The sequence below is a fragment of the Gopherus evgoodei genome, chromosome 7 (genome assembly GCF_007399415.2).
Source record: "Gopherus evgoodei ecotype Sinaloan lineage chromosome 7, rGopEvg1_v1.p, whole genome shotgun sequence".
Lineage (NCBI taxonomy): Eukaryota > Metazoa > Chordata > Testudines > Testudinidae > Gopherus > Gopherus evgoodei.
Window position 1 is genome coordinate 112603764 of NC_044328.1, and position 19628 is coordinate 112623391.

General features: G+C 40.8%; 2 protein-coding genes across 6 annotated transcripts in view; one reads left to right on the top strand and one right to left on the bottom strand.

The window, feature by feature from the left end:
- Positions 1–3301: 3301 nt before the first annotated feature.
- Positions 3302–19628, top strand: part of LOC115654357 — a 44603-nt gene continuing 28276 nt past the window's right edge. For 2 of the 3 annotated variants that reach the window (XM_030568497.1, XM_030568498.1), the window contains exons 1-4: positions 3302–3383; positions 16253–16616; positions 18172–18251; positions 18966–19083. In XM_030568497.1, the coding sequence (XP_030424357.1) occupies positions 3367–3383; positions 16253–16616; positions 18172–18251; positions 18966–19083 (579 nt within the window). In that variant the 5' untranslated portion in view covers positions 3302–3366. Of the gene's footprint in view, positions 3384–14439; positions 14972–16252; positions 16617–18171; positions 18252–18965; positions 19084–19628 lie in introns of those variants that run through there. The other variant, XM_030568499.1, reaches the window with a different exon arrangement.
- Positions 8258–12970, bottom strand: VHL (von Hippel-Lindau tumor suppressor). Of its 3 annotated transcripts, none has more exons than XR_004001177.1 (4): positions 12608–12970; positions 11787–11909; positions 11006–11255; positions 8258–9500 (listed from the first exon to the last, which is right to left on the bottom strand). XR_004001177.1 is itself a non-coding variant. In XM_030568503.1 (3 exons), the coding sequence occupies exons 1-3, from the start codon at positions 12798–12800 to the stop codon at positions 11098–11100; spliced, it is 474 nt and encodes a 157-aa protein (XP_030424363.1). In that variant the 5' UTR covers positions 12801–12970; the 3' UTR covers positions 10020–11097. The 3 variants fall into 3 exon arrangements, 1 of the variants encoding a protein (XP_030424363.1); XR_004001178.1 differs by lacking the exon at positions 8258–9500 and adding an exon at positions 10020–10171; XM_030568503.1 differs by lacking the exon at positions 8258–9500 and having other exon boundaries at positions 10020–11255.

Sequence of the window (19628 nt, forward strand, 5' to 3'; positions counted from 1 at the left end):
ACATTAGTAATAGAATGACATGTCCCTTAAAGAAACCTTGTTAAGTAAGCAGTTTTAATGATCAAGCAAGAGGTTTCTTTTGATTATTGATTAACCAGGTGTTGTTTTTTTCAGAGTCTGCAGCTTTGAGACCCCAATAGACATTCCTGAGGGTACATCCTGCTTTTTAAAAATGCATGCATCAGCAACTTCAACACAATTCTTATCAGGAAAGATGCAGGGTCAAGCTGCCCTTGTTATGGCACCCAAAACCGCCTCCCCTCCTGCCTTGGTCAAGCTGAGATTGCTGAATGGCCAATTTACAGCTTGCTGACAAGGGTGCCTTTAACATAAGCCATAGTGGTTTTAGGCACTTTACTGGTTTGCCAGTCTCCCTGTACACAGTGCAACAGTGAAAGACTCAGCAGTTGAAAAAGGTGAAGAACTCTCTCACCATATTCATAACATGTACATATATGGCTGATGATGCTCCTATTCAAATAGGCATAAAGTATTAAGTAATTGTATATGTTATCTTGATGTCCGTGGTAGGCCAGTAGATGCATTCTAGATGTTCAGTTTATAGAAGACACATCAGCTGCATCTGTGACATCTTAGAAGAGTTAAATGCTTGTTAACTGAACCCCAAACAGATGGCTGCTTGTGCATTTGATGGAGCTACAAACTTCTCTGGAAGACATAGGGGAGTACAAGCTTTGCTCAGAGAAAAGTGTAACCCTAATCTCTCCTATTCACACTGCAGAGGTCATCTACTCCAGCTAGCGCTAGTACAAGCTGCAGAATCTTAAAAAGATATTAAAAAGCCACAAATGTAATGGCTTTTTAATACTCTTTTTTTCAGCAAGAGTCCAAAAGGACTGAATGTCTTGAAAACAAATAGAAGATACATTGGGATTGAAGTTCAAATTACCCAACCTGGTAAAACTTGCTGGCTTTCTCATGAGCGATTCTTGGCTGTTGTCTTAAAATTATTGCAACTATTATTACTGGCTTTGGAAAATATCCACCAAGATAGGACAGATCTAAGCAGTGAGGTTGGTGGATTACTTTTGTTACTAAGTTCAGAGAAGACTATTGTCATTCTCACTCTTGTAGGTCTACTGTTTAAACAATGTCATCCAGGCATCTGCTACAACAGTAGTAGATCTTTGTCCAGCAATAGAAGCTACCGTTGGATCAGTCAGAGATATCCATTGAAAATGTACTGGAAGAAGCAAAGACTTCAGTCCAGAACTTGACTAATGAAGGTACCTATACTGACTCCTTAGTGAAGAAGACAAGAAGTGCTTGTTAAGCCAGCTGAAAAAGTACACAGACTTGATCCTTATGAATCTACAATAGCGATTTCTGGATTCTATTGAACCTCCACGTATTTTTTAAAGATGCCTGTCTTATAAAACACCTACAATTGAGTGGAGTGAGACACTACCAGCAACAGCACTGCTATGTGATCAGGACTGAATAGAGAATTTTGAACACAGAGTGGAATATCATATAACGAACAAATGAAGATTTCACTTCAATTTCTTTCTCATCACTAGCGGTTCAACCCAATCTTTGTGCTATGTTTCTTGGGTTGAAAGAAGTAGGAATTAATTTCTTGCTACTCCCGGTCACAACAGCTACAGTTGAGTGTACTTTTTCCTCATTTAATAGAATTGTGTATTCTAAAATAAGTCACCTTCTGCCTGGTCATGAGCATATCATGAAGGACTGGAAGTAACGGACACATAAGAAGACACCAAAGAGTGCAAAATTACAACAAGAAACCAAGATGGACATAGATATAGTGCTTTGTAGTAAGCTTGAGTAGCCAACTTTAATTTTTGTTTAAAACATTCATTACATCTAACAAAATGGTCATAAAACATTTTTCATTTTTTACTATGGTGCTATACAGCCGACCTTTGCCCTCACAGTCTCAACCCTCATCAGCCCTCACCCTCCATGAATATTCCAACACCCCCCCTAATTTAAATTCCTGGCAAAAACACTGATTCAGCCCCCTTCTGGTCAAAGGACAGAGACAGTGACCTATAACTTAGGTTGACCTAAGTACCTCACCTAGGGGGCGCGAAAAATTCACACCCCTGAGAGACATGGTTAAGCCAACCTAAGCCCCTGTATAGACACTGCTAGGTTGATGGAAGAATTATGTCAGCCTAGCTACCATCTCTCCTTTTTACTACTGCCACAGAAAAGCCTCTTCTGTTGCTTTAGTGTAATGTCAACAGCCCCTTCAGCGTGGTCTTGTAGTGGAATTGCACCTGCTTATGCCAACTCAGAATCTGGCCAGTGTGTACCAGGATTGGTACAGATGACCCGTTTGTTCATTAGTATCATTGGTACTACTGTGTTAGTACCCAAAGGACCCATTTGGGATCTAGTCTCCACTGCACTGTTCAAACACTTAGTAGGAGACAGTCCCATAATGACACTCAACAAGTCAGAAACAAAAAAAGGAACAAGTGTATAACATACAGTTAAAGTGATAGTACCTAATTCTGATGTAGTATTTTTTAATCCGTAGATCTCAAAGCCTTTTCTATCCCTCTAAAATAGGGGAGTGTTATTAACCCCTTTCTGATAGGGGATTTGAGACACAGAGAGACTAAGGGCAGATCTACACTTAAACCAGCTGCATCAGCGCTGCTGTATCTTACGCTTCAGTGAAGACACTACTACACTGACAGGAAAGCGTCTCCTGTTGGCATAGTTAATCCTCCTCCGCAGGAGGCAGTAGCTATGTTGATGGGAAAAGCCCTCCTGTCAACATAATGCTGTCTACACTGGGGGTTAGGTCAGTATAACTATGTCACTCAAGATTGTGTGGATTTTTCACAGCCCTGAGTGATGTAGTTATACCAATGTAAGTTTATAGTTTAGATGTGGCCTGAGTGTCTTGCTTGAGATCATACAGCAAGTCTGCAGCAGTACAGGAAATTGAACTGCATCCTATGGGTGCTAGGTAAGGACCCTAACATTGGACCATCGTTCCTCTCAAATTCATAGCTTTATTTAAAAAATTACTTTTAACCCACACCCCTGAGATATACTTGTTCTAGACATTTTAATTCTTCTCGTCTATATGTTTTATATATGACCTGCCTTTTGCGTTGTGTTATCACTAATTAGGTTTTTAAAAATTATTTTCAATTTTAACCTTATTAATCAATTTTTTATTTTAAAATACTTTTTCAGTGAACCCTTTGCCTTATTAGTTATTTAAAAAGATACATAGCCCTTGACTTTTGTTGTACTTTTTCAATTATTTTAACACTTGCATTTTTGTATTTAGCTTGTACAATCCTGCAAAATGACCCACGTGGGCAGATCCTTACACCCGCATAGACTCATTCCATCCACATGAAACAGCTTGCAATGTATGTAAATTATTCTTAACTTTTTCCTTTTTCTGTTATTTTATTTATATTTAACCCTATATTTTTTCTATTTAATTTAAAATATTATTATAAGTCTTGGCATATTTTAAGTTTACCTCTTATCATATACATATACTTTAAGTTATGTTACAATGTTGCTAGCTCTCACAATTTTACGTGTGTCTTGCCATTTTTGGTGGTTTTTTTACAGCTTCAGCCATTGGAGTAATGAAAATTTGAGTTTCCTTAAAACAAATTAAAATTACTAGCCCTCATGGATTCACAGAAAAGATGGAAAATGTGACCTGAGTGTCACCTAAAGGTTCAAAAACCAGAAGACAGGACAAAGAATCCCAAATGTATCATAATTTAAAATATCATGATTTTTAAGGTAATCTTGTGATTTATTGGGGCCTGACACTTGATTTTTTAACCACTGGGGGTTTATTAATACCGATGTTATGACAATAATTCAGTAAGTTCCCCTAGCCATTCAACCATTTTCCCATACTTCCTCATCACCCCTCCTGCCTGCTCCCCTCTACCCTGCATGGAAGAAAAGGGGGCTTTTTATAGATCATTGACTGGGAGGTGGGAGAGAGAAGCTACTATCCCAAGTGGTTGACAGGCGGCAGGGAAGCAGAAACCCTTGTTTTCCTTATTGTCTCTGGCACGACACTTTCCCTGGCAGGCACTGGGCAATAGAAGCCAGGAATGAGAGATCTGTGGGCTCATTGCCTCATTGGGCAACTGAGGGGAAAAAATGGAAGAAACTTTTGCCCACCAATGAAATGCAGCCACCTTTATGATGAAATTTGGCATCCAGGGGTTTTGACAGGCTAACTGAAGAATCACTTTTCAAACTGAAACTATATACTTTCCCATATATTTTGTGGCCATATTTGATAACTCTTCCTGTTAAAAAATGGCATATTATCCAGGATTCCATATTTCTATGTGCTCCTCTCAATCCCTTGGACAGTTACTGCAGGTGATTCAGCAGGAATAATTGTCATTTCAGTAGGAGATATACCTATCTCCTAGAACTGGAAGGGACCTCAAAAGGGCATTGAGTCCAGCCCCCTGCCTTCACTAGCAGGACCAAGTACTGATTTTTGCCCCAGCTCCCTAAGTGGCCCCCTCAAAGATTGAACTCATAACCCTGGCTTTAGAAGGCCAATGCTCAAACCACTGAGCTATCCTGCATCAAAATCCCTTAACTGATACAGGCATCATTTTACCCAACACTGCCACCTTTTGAGGAGGGGAGATGTGACAGCTATGTACCAGCACACACCGAACACTGAACACGACAGATTAGGTAAGGTTATCAAATTGGGACTACCAAATTAGGAAATTAAAAATACACAAATGAATAAATAAAAGAATGTAAATGTTTCCTTGAAACATATTGTAAAATCCATCACTAGAATAAGATCGATCATCATAACTATCATTAAAGTATCATTGTTATAATAATTTAATCCATAGCAAGGAGGTTTATCTTCAAGTGGGTGGGAACTTGGCAGGTCAGCTCTAGGGCAGAAAATGTGTGAGAATAGTACAACTGAAACAGCAGGGGAATTTCAGGAGGCAGAATGTAATTTTCTGAGTTGGAATTTGGCAGGGACAACAGGACTAACATCCGGTTCAAGGGATGTTCTTTGCTGTTGAGTCTTAGAGGGCCATTTGTTTGCATGACACTTTTTTCAAACCCAATTACCCCTGCCAGTACAGAAAAGCCTAGTAACAGAACTCCTTGTCTTTCAATCTCTCAACCTTTCAAATTACAATGTATTCCCCTTGATTCCATATCAAATCAAACCGTACTGATATACAGTGTATGACAGACTGCCGGGCTAATTAATCACCACGATAAAACTACTGCATATTATTTCTTTATCCTCTGTTAAAAATAAATTTGGTGCTCATGAAAACTGCCCACTGACAGGCCCACCGGCTAGTCTGCTGTTCCACAAGAAGAGGGCAGCATGGTGAGCAGGGGGCAGGGAATGGCGAACTGCAGCCAGTTGGAGCTGCGATCGGTCAAACCTGCGGACACTACAGGTAAACAAACCTTCCTGGCCTGCCAGCGGCTTTCCCTGATAGGCCGCATGCCAAAGGTTGCCGATCCCTGATATAAACCATGAGTTTAGCTGAAAAATTAAATCATACTGATGTGAGGAATTGTTATGAAATACTGCTCTTGCAATTCCCGTGGCAGATACATATGAAGTCCTTTCTGATGTCAGGATGTTTCTGGGCCACGAAAAATTAGATACACTCAAAAGATACACTCTCTGAATTGCTGCGTGGAAGGTATGGTGAGCATGTGATAACCTTCAATGCCAATATTAGCATTCAATTTTTATGACTCGGTCAGGCAATGGATAGTATTAAATATACTGAAAGACATTTTAATGTATGTTATAGCGATAGACAGTATCACACAGACCTGCTCTTACATTCATACTGTGAATAGCTCCAAAATGACATTGCCACATGACTCAAGAATCAGTAAAAACAGAATTATAAATTAATATCTGATACATTTATATCTGCTTCTCATTTTGAAGAGGAACTGGTCAACATTTTTTAAAAACTGATGTAACAGAAAAAAATATTACCAATGCTTTGGCAACAGGAAAATGAGGTGACATCAGCTGAATAGATGGGAGCTGAAAGTGGGTCAGGTTTTAACAAATCCAGATGACAAGGAGAAAGAACAAACAATTGTGGAGAACAAGGGAAAGACTATAGTGTGTGGTTAAGACACTGGCCTGGGACTTAGGTGCTCTGGGTTCAGTTCCTGCCATAACCTCCTTGAGAGTTTAGGCAAGTAATTTAATCTCTTTTGTGAAATGGGAGTAAGAACACTTTCTTTGTCTATATATGTAATAAGCTCTTCAGGGCAGAAAGTGTTTCTTACTCTATGTACATACAGTTGTTGAGCCAAAGGGGAGGGCTCAGATACATTCAATGAAGCCACACCAGGTGCATAAGTATAATCGGTTTTATTGCCAAGCTATAAGGTTCCCAGCCTTCATGTGTTACTAAATACGTGCTTTCCAGCAACTATGCAAGCAAGCATCAATGCTTACGCCCATTCTGCTACGGACAGTCCCTGACCCTCCAGCCTTGTCCTTGAGGGCTTGTAGCAGGGGCTGCTCCAGTGTGGGCAATTCCTGGGCACCCGCAAGGCCTAGGTCTGTAGGTGAGACTGTGAATCTAATGCAATCCTCATAGCTGTTTTTATCACCATCTCCTTCAAAGGAGGGGCGTATTCACCCACAAGCAGGCTCTGGCAGAAGACACTGCTGCTCTATTCCCACACTCAACACTCTCAGGCCTTCCTTATCTCTTTACTTGTTTATTCAGCTGAGTGGCTGTAAGCCAGCCCCATCGCTCAAAGCCAGTTCAGTACTAGCTCCCCTGGAACTATGCTTGTAACAACAGCCGAAAGTAACTTGCAGTCAGCCCCAACAACAGTGTCTAAAACAGTCAGACCCTAATCTTGGTTGTGTTTTCTCGATGCTACTATAATACAAATAATAAAATAACCCTCAGAGACCCACTGATGTGTTGAATAAACCACTTTTCCCAAAAAGCATGGGAAGAATAAGGGCAAGTCTATGGTACAGCACTACATCAGTGCAGCCTGCGCTGCTGGAGTGTGTCTGGTGAAGACATGCTATACCAATGGGAGAGCGCTCTCCTGTTGGAATGATTACTCCACATTATCAAGAAGCAGAAGCTATGTCGGCAGGAAAGCCTCTCCCACTGACATAGCGCCAGTGTGGACAGCATAAAACTTGCATCTCCTGGAGGGTGTATGTGTTTTTTTTCACATCCGAGTGATGTAGGTTATATCGACTTGGGCAGTAGCATAAACTTGCCCTCAGTGCATTAGGAATGAAAGAAATGGCAGAAACTGGACTCATTTAGGTGTGGAAAGGTTACATAAGCCCTTCATCTTGGATGTGGAAGAGTTTTAGGAGTATTTATGGACTTTGCAAGGTATTAAGTACACAACGCCCACTGGCTTCACTTACAGTGCTTGGCAGTTTGCACAATCAGATGCAAAATGGGGTGCAAGCGCTGTATAAAATTCAATTCTAATCCGTATTTGGACAAAACTCCCACTGATTTAAAGTACATTTTATGTGTGGTTCCATGGTTTGTTTGCTTGTCACTATGCTTCCCTCCAGATTTTTTTTTTAAAGCTAAAGCAAAAATTCTCCTTTCAGGTACACTGTGGATCAGGGCCAACTGGAATTTTCCCTGAACAGCCAAGAACAGAGTATCAAACTTAACATATTCTGTTCTGGTATTTTTCCTAAATAGCTAAGCTGGCCCTGATCCACGGTGAAACATGTCTTAAAATTAAGACAAGAAACCTGCAAAAATCAATTGCCTAGCAGAATCAACACTAATTAAAAGTTTAATTAAGTTGCCTTGGTATCTTATAGATACACCTCTACCCTGATATAATACTGTCCTCAGGAGCCAAAAAATCTTACTGTGTTATAGGTGAAACCGCATTATATCGAACTTGCTTTGATCTGCTGGAGCGCTGCTTTACTGCGTTATATCTGAATTCATGTTATATCAGGTCACGTTATATCGGGGTAGAGGTGTACTTCTAAAAGGTCACCCAAGACACAACACTGGGCTCCTAAGTGTGTATTTTCTGGTAAGTTGTTGCTTCTGGGGCAGATGCACCAATATACTCTGCTGCTTTACGCCACTCCAGCAGACGAGTGAATCTGGCCCTTTAATTATGTTCAGTCCTCTACAAAGTATTACTGAATGTTTATAACCTGAAAATATTACTTTTCATAAATTTAAAAGCAGCCAGTCACAGACTAGTGGAGTAATTTTAACACAAACTTTAATAATCCTGATAGTCACAAGAGTACATAAAATCTATGTAACTTAGAACCATATTATACAGAAAGGTTAGGAATAACCCCAAAAGCATGTTCAAACCTAAGATCTAGTAGTTAAAAACAGTCAGTTCAAAATAGGCTGGTTTTTTAAGTGGATTATAATACATTTATTGGACAAATATAGAATAACAAAAGAACAACACTGATAAAAAGAGTCTGTCCCAGTGTTTGTAGAATTGAACCTTCAAAGTATGTAATTTGCCATACTTTAAACAAAAAAAAGGAAGTTTTAGGGCCTGGACAAATTACTAAGTGTCCGAATCTGAATCCAATCTACACAGCCTTGTCTACATCAGATTTTTTTTTTTTTTTAGTATTTCCCATTGTTACTACTACTAGTGGAGCAGCAATCAGAGGTAGCAAGAATGGAGTACTAGTGTAGGCAAGGCATTGGCGTTTTTACCACAACTACCTTAGAGGGTGGTTTTAAATGGTGGAAACTGCTGGCACCTTGTCTACACTAGATCTCCCAACATTGGAGCTTCATCATTAGTAGCAACAGAGGGAAATTTTAGGGGGAAAAGTTTAGCATAGTCACAGCCTATGGAAGAGGTTAGTTATGTTTTGTAAACTGGTGATTTTGTTTCAGTAGTTTTGCAAAGTGTACATTTGTGGTTGGTTAAAAATACCGCCAGGGCTTCCTTCTAGTATGCAAGAATATATGGCTAAAAAGGTAGCTGATAAACATACACAAGAAAACTATGTAAAAAATAAAACTCAATATCAAGTTAATATGTATTTACATTTTCTGGCACAGAACAAAACTCAGTTAATTCACAATGTTTTAAGAAAAAATAAACTAATATTTACAAAAATGGAAAAGCCACAAATATTTACACTACGGCTTCTTACTCATGTAGTTTCACAGCAGTTTTCCTAGAATGTATACATTTTGTTTCATTAGAAATAAATGTGCAAGATTAAACAATGGCAAAATATTACGCAAAGATCTGCTTCTCATCTCGCATAGCACTTACACCTTTGATGGATTCCTGCATATATGTTATTTGCATGGTTGTTGTTGCCATGTTGGTCCCAGGTTTTGAGAGTGACAAAGTAGGTGAGGTAATATTTTTTACTGGATCAAATTCTGTTGGTGGAAGCGATGAGCTTTTGAGCTGCACAGAACTTTTCCTCAGGTCTCAAGGAGGTAACCAGAGTGCCTGAGCTAAATACAAGGTGGGACAGATTGTTAAGCATGAGGGGTTCATACATATTATAGCAGACTACTTAAAATGAAGTGAGCAATTAGCAAGCAGTAAGTTGCATTACAAATTGTTGTAATGAGCCATAAAACCAGTCTCTGTTAAGTCCAGGGTTTTTAGTATCCAATGGAATTATGAATTGAAGTTCCAAGGCTCATCTTCTGAAGATGTTGTGCAGGTTTACTTTGAGGATGAGGTTTGAGAGGTCAGATATGGAGTGATCGCTTTGTGAAAAAGTGTTCGTTCATAGGCGATATGGTGTTTTTGTCTTTTATCATTTTCTCTATGAGAGTTAAATTCAGAGCACAGTGATTGTCTGGTTTCACCCACCTAGTTATTGCTGGGGCACTTGATATACTGGATAAAGTATACCACATGTTGTGATAAGCATGTCTATGACTCTTGGATCTTAAAAGGTGTGTCGCAGGGAGATATTGATTATTGTAGCATTGGCATTAGGTCTGCAGGTTTTGCATCTGTTGTTGGGACGGGATCTTGTGCTGCTTTGAGTAGGCATGTCCTGGTCTGTGTCCTCTTCTGACCTTCAAACAACCCTCCAACCTTGCCAACTCATCATCAGAAGCAATCTCCCCACACGCCAGGAAACATTAATGCAAAGTGATGCATAGAGGTCCTACACATAAGTTAATAAAATGGTCCAGCAACAAGAAAGGGAAAAACATCCAGCCAGTGACCTTTTAAAGCGTTTTAACCTAGAAATATTGTTAAACCCTACGTGCTAGATTCTGATAACCCTGATGCAGATACACAAATGCAGGGAGAAGGGGCAGAAAACTCCTTATGCCCATACACACACACTTTCCATTGACTTTAGTGAGCTTTGGAACAGGTTTTCTAAGAGCAAGATGGGGCAGGCTATCCCATCCACAAGATTCCACACCCATATAGGTGCAATATTGGAATTTGACCCAGGGAGCAAATTTAGTCCTTGTGTAAGGAGGTCAAAATCCCCTAAAGTCAATGGAGTTTTACACACTTATACAAGTGCTGTGTTTGGCTCCTGATCATTCAAGCAGCTAGTTCAAATTCATCCTTGGCGTGGCATCCTTTCTAATGATAAGGAAATTGTCTGTATTTATACCCTCCAAAAGTGAATGATCATGGGCAAGCCAGTGTTGTATCGCTGTATCAGAAATGCCTTTTGTTACATTTGTTCTGAAACAGACAAAGAGCAAGATTCTGTTCTTAGTTCCACTCATACAGGGCCAATGATGTCAATAGCACTGCATAGGTTTAATTACATGCAGAACTGAGTCTACTATGTTTAAACTGAAACATCATAAACTTGGTATATGTTACATACTATTTGATCTCTTGAATCTGGCTCTTGCCATCCTAATACATTTTATATATTGAAACCAAATGAGAGCAGGCACCTTTCAGAGCATGAAATCCTGACACATACTCAGCCCTTGAAATGTATTTCAATGTGGTTAACATCACTTACACACAGTAGTTTCCCAATGGAGTTTTCTTCCCCACTTAAGAGTCTGGAATGAATGATGTTCATTTTAAATCAGAGACACCATTCCTTATCATTTAACTTCTTTCCAGAGACAGCCGTTGAAGATCCTTCCTAATGTCGGGATGATCTTCCAGATCTTCATATAATGACCGAACAATATCCAATCTCCTGTAGTCCACTGGTTTTACCAGACTGCGAATAACCTGAAGACACCTCTCTTTCAGACTGAACACTGCAAAGAGAGAGAGAAGATTAATATTTATGTAATTTGACACTTGGAGCTTCTCTAGCACTCTCCAGCCAAATATGTCAAAAGTATCTCACAAACATTCATGAATTTGGCCTGCAATACACTTCTGAGAGATAGGTATTACTTTTCCCAAAATGGAGAGAAATGAGACCCAGTGAGGTTAGGTATATCACAGAGTCACTGGCAGAGAGAAGCAGAACTCAGATCTTCTGATTCGCAGTTATGTACCCTCCCCAGTGGATCATGAAATATATCACAAGATACATTAGAAAAGCAGAGAGCGAGGAGGCTTAAATAATGTCAAAACCCTGTAAATAACTGTAATCAAGAGAAATTAATTATGTTGCTTTAGAAATCCCTTGTTTTCAATTTTTGATATAAAGTTTTTATTAATTGCCTGAATATCTGATTCATTCACACCCTCCCTTGTACTAAAGTAGAATAAGGTCTCTGATCTTAGCTCATCAATTTCCCCTTCAATTCTCGCAGATTGAACTCTCTTTATAATTGTACCTGGAAGTGTGATATTTGCAAATATGGGCTGGCCATTCACATTGCGAGTAGGCACAAACAGCTCTGTCTGATTGACAAGAAGTCCATCATCTGTTTCTGCATCTCTGAACAGCCAAAGATGTTCTATACAAAAGAGAGATTAAATATAACAATGGAGCTATATTTTTAATGGTTTTTAATGTTATCTTTCAATTGTATATAAATATGAGGAAGGTAATTTATTTTAAAATGAAATTGAGCTCTGGAATTAGTAACTGTTTCAATTCTTCTTGTGGCTTGTGGATTTCAGTGGATTTCAAATAGATGTCTGAACTGATGTCCACTAGGGATTTCCCAGGAGCCAATACTGTTGCCAGGTCCTTAAATAAACACACTTAGGCAGCCATGGACCCTTTGGACATCAAAACAGTGGCCACAAGACAGGCAGGGTGGGCAATACCTACTGTTTTGAATCAGATACTTTATTGGCATCCACTGATATAAATCCATCCAAGGTTCACCTTTACACATCAGTTTCACTCCCCTGCTTCAATAAACCCCCTGTTCGTCCCCACCTTGGCGGGCATGCACCGCCCCGCCCATCCCCACCCTGGTAGGACCACCCCATGCCCATCCCCACCCTGGCAGGTGTGCACCCCCCACCCAAGTAGGTGCACCCCGGGCCCATCCCCACTGTGGTAACCGTGCACCCCGCCGCCCGTCCCCACCCTGGCAGTTGTGCGCCTCCCGCCCGCCCCCATCTAGGTAGCTGTGCACCCCCACACTGGCAGGTGTGAGTGCACTCCTCCCCTGGCAGATGTGCACCCCCCGCCCGTCCCCACCGAGGTAGCTGTACATCCGCCGGCCGGTGCCCGGCTGCAGGACCGGGTAGGACTGTGGCTGGCCCTCGAAGTCCAGCCAGATGGGGATGACCACCCGGGGGCTCCGATTACAAAAGATCACGTGAGCGGGCTCCCGAGTGTTCAGAGAGCGCAGGAGCCGTCCCCTCTGTTCCGCCGCTAGCTCCTGCGGCATCTCCAAGCCGACACACCAACCCCCACTGGCCCGGGGATGCGACGAGGCCTACGGAGGCCTTCCTGCCCATGCGCGGTGAGACACTGACGCCATTACTCTGTGGGGTAGTGCTTGGGCAGAAAACCGCCTTCAACCCGCATGCGCGGCCTGTCGGCCATTGCTCTGTGGGGATTGAAGGCACTTGCGCTCTAACTTTACTGCGCCTGCGCCGCCTGGCGGCGGAGCGGGGTGTGGGGAAGTGTAGTCTAGTTAGGGGGCGGGCGCTACCATTTTGAGCTTGTTTGAGGGTGTCGTGTGGGCGGGGAGGGTGTTACTGCGTCCTCAGGGAAGGGGCGGGGCGGGGCGGGGCGGGGCGCTCCGGGGGGAGGGAAATGAGGGCGGGACAGGCAGAGGCTGAGCACGGATCAGGGGCTGAGGCGGATCAGACAGTAGCACATTATCTTATCGTCAGCAGCTCGAGGATGGGAGGCGCGGGAGGGGGTGACAAGGTGTCCTGATTCTATAGGGACAGGCCTGATATTTGGGGTTGTATCTTATAGTGGATCCTATTACCCTACTCCCCCACCCCCGTCTGATTTTTCACATTTGCTGGCTGCTAACGTGTTAGGCTGAGGAGTGGGTGATGGGTGTGTTCCATCCAGCGTTGCACCAGCCCCAAACTGGTTCCAGATTCCATGGGGGGGGGGCTGGTTGTGAGCCAAAAAGCCCTGTGCAATTTGGGTCTTGTGTACTACAGAGGTGCCCTTTTCTCTGTGGTCTCCTTAAGCCGCCAAAAGTTAGGGTGCTTTTGCAAAGCTAAGTATCCCTAGGTGTAATTTAAATGTTCATTTCGTGGGCGTTCAGCTACTGAGTGTTTGTGGATATAGTATCAGAGGGGTAGCCGTGTTAGTCTGGATCTGTAAAAGCAGCAAAGAATCCTGTGGCACCTTATAGACTAACAGACGTTTTGGAGCATGAGCTTTCGTGGGTGAATACCTACTTCCTCAGATGCATGTAGTGGAAATTTCAAGGGGCAGGTATATATATGCTAGCAAGCAAGCTAGAGATAAGCATATATATACCTGCCCCTTGAAATTTCCACTACATGCATCTGAGGAAGTGAGTATTCACCCACAAAAGCTCATGCTCCAAAACGTCTGTTAGTCTATAAGGTGCCACAGGATTCTTTGCTGCTTTTGTGGATATAGTAGCTGGATGTGTCTTTTGCAAGGTTTTAAAGAACTAGGGCTTAATTTCATTGTGAGACTCCTGTTATGATTCTATACTTGTTTCTTTGGATCATTAGGTTTGACTAGTGCTATCAAACTGACCGCTTACAATAGAATTGTAACAGTACCATGTTCTCAAAAAGCAGCACTGTTGTATGAGGTGTTCTTGTAGCCCTGTTGGTCTCAGGATATTCGAGAAACTAGGTGGGTAAGGTAATATCTCTTATTGGCCCAACTTCTGTTGGTAAGTGAGACAAGCTTTCCCCCTACACAGAGCTCTTCAGGTCTGGAAAGATGTTCCACCTTGTATTTAGCTGTGGCCATTAAGAGTACCTTTCCCAGACCTGATGAAGAGCTCTGTATAAATCAAAAGCTTCTCTCTCTCTCTCACTAGCTGATGTTGGTTCAATAAAAGACCTTACCCACCTTGGCTTGCTAAAAAGCAACATTAACATTCAAATTGTACAGTGGAAATTTTCTTTATCACTGTGGTATCAACTGCAGTTTGGAAAAGCCTTGCTGAAATGATTACTAAGTATTGGAAAGGATGTATGAAATGACATTACAAATCTGTGTTCAAAGAATATTATTTACGTTGCAAAGTGAAACCCTTGAAAGTTAGGAAATTTAGGTTTCCATGCAATTTTAATTGCCCCTTGTGCATCTGCATTATGGTAACTTTTAATTACATAGTCACATAGTATTTTTTTTCCCTCAGGATCCCTGGAGTTTAGGAAGCTATTCATCATACATGCTTTTTGAATGGAAATGATAAAAATAATTGGTCTCTATAGCAGTGGTTCTCAGCCAGGGGTATGCAGAGGTCTGCCAGGGGTGCACCAACTCATCTAGATATTTGCCTAGTTTTACAACAGGCTACATAAAAAGCACTAGCGAAGTCAGGACAAACTACAATTTCGTGCAGACAGTGACTTATTTATACTGCTCTATATGCAGTGAAATGTAAGTACAATATTTATATTCCAATTGGAAATGAGAGAAAGTAATGTTTCAATACTAATGTGATGTGATAGTTTTATATTTTTGTGTGTGATTTTGTAAGCAAGTAGTTTTTAAGTGAAGTGAATTGGGGGTATGCAAGACAAATCAGCCTCCTGAATAGTGTACAGTAGTTTGGAAAAGTTGAGTGCCGCTGCTCTAGAGAAAAATCAGGCCCTCTACATAAAGTAATATTTTAATAGTTTTACTAATAAAAATTCACTATCAAAATTACAGACCACCACCTGTTTTGATGACCGTAGGGAAAATACTTCTGAGAAATTCTGAATGTATATTTGTGCTTTATGGGATGTATAAATTTTAGTAAATGTGAGGTGTCTGGGAGTGCACATGTGTAGTGTTTACTTTGGATGGGTCTATGTGTCTGATAGGTGTACATATGGTGTATAAAACAAGTGGAGGAAAGGATGTGTATATTGGAGTGGATAGATTTGTGTATGTGGTTATGTATGAAAATTCTATTGTGTAAGGAAGTATGTATGGGCATGAATGAGTCAAAATGTGTGTGTTTTGTAATTGATGCATGTGGTGGGCAGAAGTCTTCCAAAGTTCTATTTCCAAATGCACTGTGCTGTACTCTCCTGTGAGGGAGAGGGTCCTTCTTGGAAGGTCCATATATCAAGTTCCTGTCAGCTACATTTCCCTGGATACTAAGCTGTAACTTTCAAAGCAACAGAAACAAAACTTCTGAAGATCCGCCTTTCTCCCTTCCTTATTGGACAATGTAAATCAGAGCTTTTTAAGACCAGCTATGTCTGTTGTCTGTATGAGTTAACTGGGCAAAGGATCACGGATTAATAACGGAAAGAGGCATGCTTTATTTCTAGTTCTCCTTCCAAATCTCTCCCAGTAGATCAGTGAGGCAGGATCTTATTAGCTACATTTGACAGTTCCCTTGCAACATTTATTAACTAACTTATTTCAATTTGGACCTCCTACATTTAGGATTTAGCATTTGGAAATTTGATTGCAGTTTTTATTTATTTATGAGCCTCATTCTCTCTTTTGCTATTACCTTTATTTACCGTCGGAGGAGAAGGAATATTTATTGTATTTCCTTAGTGGAGGAGACTTTGCATATTTTTTGGCCTATATTTGTGTCCCCCTTCCCCCCCCCCCCCCGCCCACACAAAATGCAGTGGCTTTTGTAGCAACTAAACTCTTAAAACGAGGTAATTTTTCAATAGGCTCTTGGTGTGAATTTGTGTCTTTTATTTCCAACAGCAAGATGTTACTAGACACAGAGACAAGGAAAGCCAGCATCCTAGCCTCACTACAGGCTCTGGGGGAGGATTCTGCAAATGGGAGAAAAAGGAAGAATCACAGAAGAAAGCTCATCTCTGGTCCGAGTCCTACTATGTGTGGCTGCCTTCCCCCAGGGAAACTTCTGCATGGATCCAAATCTGATAGAATCTTCCAAAGGGGAAATCTCACAGGATCACTGGCTCTGGAAAGGGTGAGACTGACAAAAGCAAAGCTGGGGAAAAGGTTCCAAATTCCTAAAGGCAAAGGAGACAGCAGATGGGCACTTTCCCAATCTCTACAGGAGATCATGTCCTCTGCCCAGGAAGACCAGGCATGCTTTCAGGTGAGGACGAGCAGGATATAGTCTTATATGAGACTGACTGATAGGACCAAATTTAACCTTGATATAACTCTATTAACATCAGTTAATAACCAGGAATAAATTTGTCCCTTTGTACTAAGGAAGAAATTTCGTATATATGTAAGCAAAAATAGATTTTTTTGCACAGAAACTGAGAGAAGATTATATCAATACAGTGGTTATAATTGTGTGATATAAATTAAAGAGGCTTTCATGTCAGGGCATCTAATGTTGCGCCTATGTAAAACTGCCAGAAGCTGATAAAATCTGATCTTTTAACTATAGACTTAAACCATGTGGAAAACTCAGAACTAACTTCTTGTTAGAGAAATACATCCAGTATTTCACTTTTCTCTGTCTTCTGTTAAAAGGAATGGCTGCATGAAGGATGGCTTTTTGCTTCTATCCAGTCATCTGCTGCTGCTGTCATCACTCATTCCTCACTCAATGTAAAACTGATTCTGATCTCACACTAATGTGACTATTGACTTTAATGGAGCTATTCCTAGTTTACACTGGTGTGTGTGAAAGGAGAATCTGGCCCATAATCTTCTGCTTATGAGATTTCAGTTGGGAGCTGTGGGCCTGGTTATAATGTCACAGGGTGAGGAATATGCAGCAGGGGCAGAAGGACTCAAGAAACAAATATCCTATTTCCACATAAACTTTCTAAGTAGTAAAGAATGAGGGGGAGGATGAAAAGAAAATCTAGTTCCTAGTCAGATGATTTTTGGTGGTTTTAATGAGGTGTTTCAATGAAGTGTTTCAAAGTTTTATTCAACAGAGGCTGTGGTGGTAGCAGCAGCTATGGCTCCTCTGTACCCCTGCTGAAGTGTTTGAACAGCAGATCTATGAAGTTATGCACCTACTGGCCACTCTAAGTGCTCCCGCTGCACTGCTTTGCAGAAATACACAATAGTGCTCAACCTCCCTGCACAGTTTCTCTGTGTCCCCGCCAATTCCCCACTTCCTTGTGCAGTAGAACCATGACTGTGTTTATGACCTTTCATGCCTTTAGGAATGCAGATTTCTCCCAAAAGAGGTAGGGGATTTTCAAAGGAGGATAATATTTCAAGGGCAATCAATCCTCATACTTCAGGGCATATCCTGATTACAGGTCTAGGGTAAAGAGGAATTTTCCTCATGGACAGTATTGCCTGGTTACATGCATTATCAAGGTTTTCTCTGAAGTATCTGATATTGGTCAGAAACAGGCTGTAAGGCTATATGGGATCTTGGTCCTCTTCTGAGATTGTAATTTCTAGGTTCCTATAAAAGACTTGAGAAAAGACAATGAGTCATAGTACAGTTTTGTAGACCTGCAGTTCTGCCACTTCAGCTTACAGTATAACAGGAAAAATAAATGCACTTTTGCATGGAAACGTAAGTCCTTTATCTGAATGGCTTTAATAAGGAGCTTCAAGTATGAAAAGCATTCTTCAGCTCTAAGATTTTTGTAATGATACTTATTGTGTAACTAACAATCACTGGAACTGGTAACAAGAGTAACTGGCTATTGGTTCCTTTTTTCTTTCAGCCAAATCTTCTGTTCAGATTTCAGAAAGCTGCTAAAAGCATTGTTATGCTTTGCTTACTTTACAGAGAGCACCACCTACTGTGAGTAATGAATATTTGTTTGTAATGCATTTTATTCTATTCTACTTAGGCTTTTATATCACATCCTTTACCATGGTATTTGAGCACCTTGTACATAGTACATAAACACTTCTGTTTCAATTATACATCATGTTCAATTATCGTCTGAAATTTTGGGTTAACTTTGGAGCAGGTAAATGAAAGTTTTGTGACACCATAGAATATGAATGTGTTGCTATTTAGTTACTGTCTATGGATCTTCCAGAGCTTATTGGGTATTACCTTCATGAGTCCTCATAACCTTTTTGCATATTTGTCTGAATTTAGTTTACTACATTTATATGTAAATGACCAGAAGATTTACAGCTCCAAAAATTACAGCCAAGTTAGAAAAGGAGAAGTTTTTGTTTTGTATAGTGATGAGATGTGTCAGTTACAAAAATAACCCCAATCTTTCAAACACTCACTTATGCAGGTTGGCCCATTGACAGTAACAAAACTATTGGAGGCTACGTGTATGGGTTTACAGGCTGGGTCTAGTGTTAGAAATGTGTTAGCCATTTGAATTGGTCACTTAAGACACAGTTAATAAGATTAATCTCCATATTTTCATACACTTGGTAATTCGTAGACCCACGCTTAGGTGTTTGGATGTGGACAAGAATTATAGGCCTTAAAATTGTCTTTAGTTAGCTGAAAGATTTTGCACTAACAAGTGTGTGTCTTTTTGGTTAGAGCCAACCTCAACTATGGGATTGAGAGAGTCAAGAGATGGAAATCCCAATCAAACTACATGGAACAGTCTAAGGAAGAGATCCTCTTTGATGTGACACTGTTCAGGGCTAAAAAACAGGTAGGGAGAGAGCAGAGTTACCACCTCTAGGTTGGCTTCATTGATAATTATTTAGGCTGGATAACTTGGACCTAATCAGTTGCATATGTACTGACACAAGGGTGATCTCAGGGTCTGTTAATTTGAATATAATGCCTTGACAAAAACATATGGTCCTAGGGCTATTAAGAAGCTGGTTTTAGGCTAGATCACACTAGAAATGTTTGCTTTTTTTGTTAGTTGGTGAGGGGTTTGATTTCTTTGCAACATTTCTATACCGGTAAAAACGTATATGTAGATGCAGTTATACTGACATAAAAGTGCTTTTGCCGGTATAGCTTATTTGGTCATGGAACTAGTATAAGCTATACTGGAAAAGCAGTTTGGATTTTTTTTGCCAGTATAAGATGTCTGCACTAGAAGGGGTTGCCTGGTAGCTATACCAGCAAACTGTTTCCAGTGCTGAGCCGGTGCTAGTGGAGGTGCAGTTATTCCAGTATAAAAGTGCTTTTGCTGGAATAGCATATTTTGCTTATACAGGCAAAACTTTCCCGTGCAGACTAGAT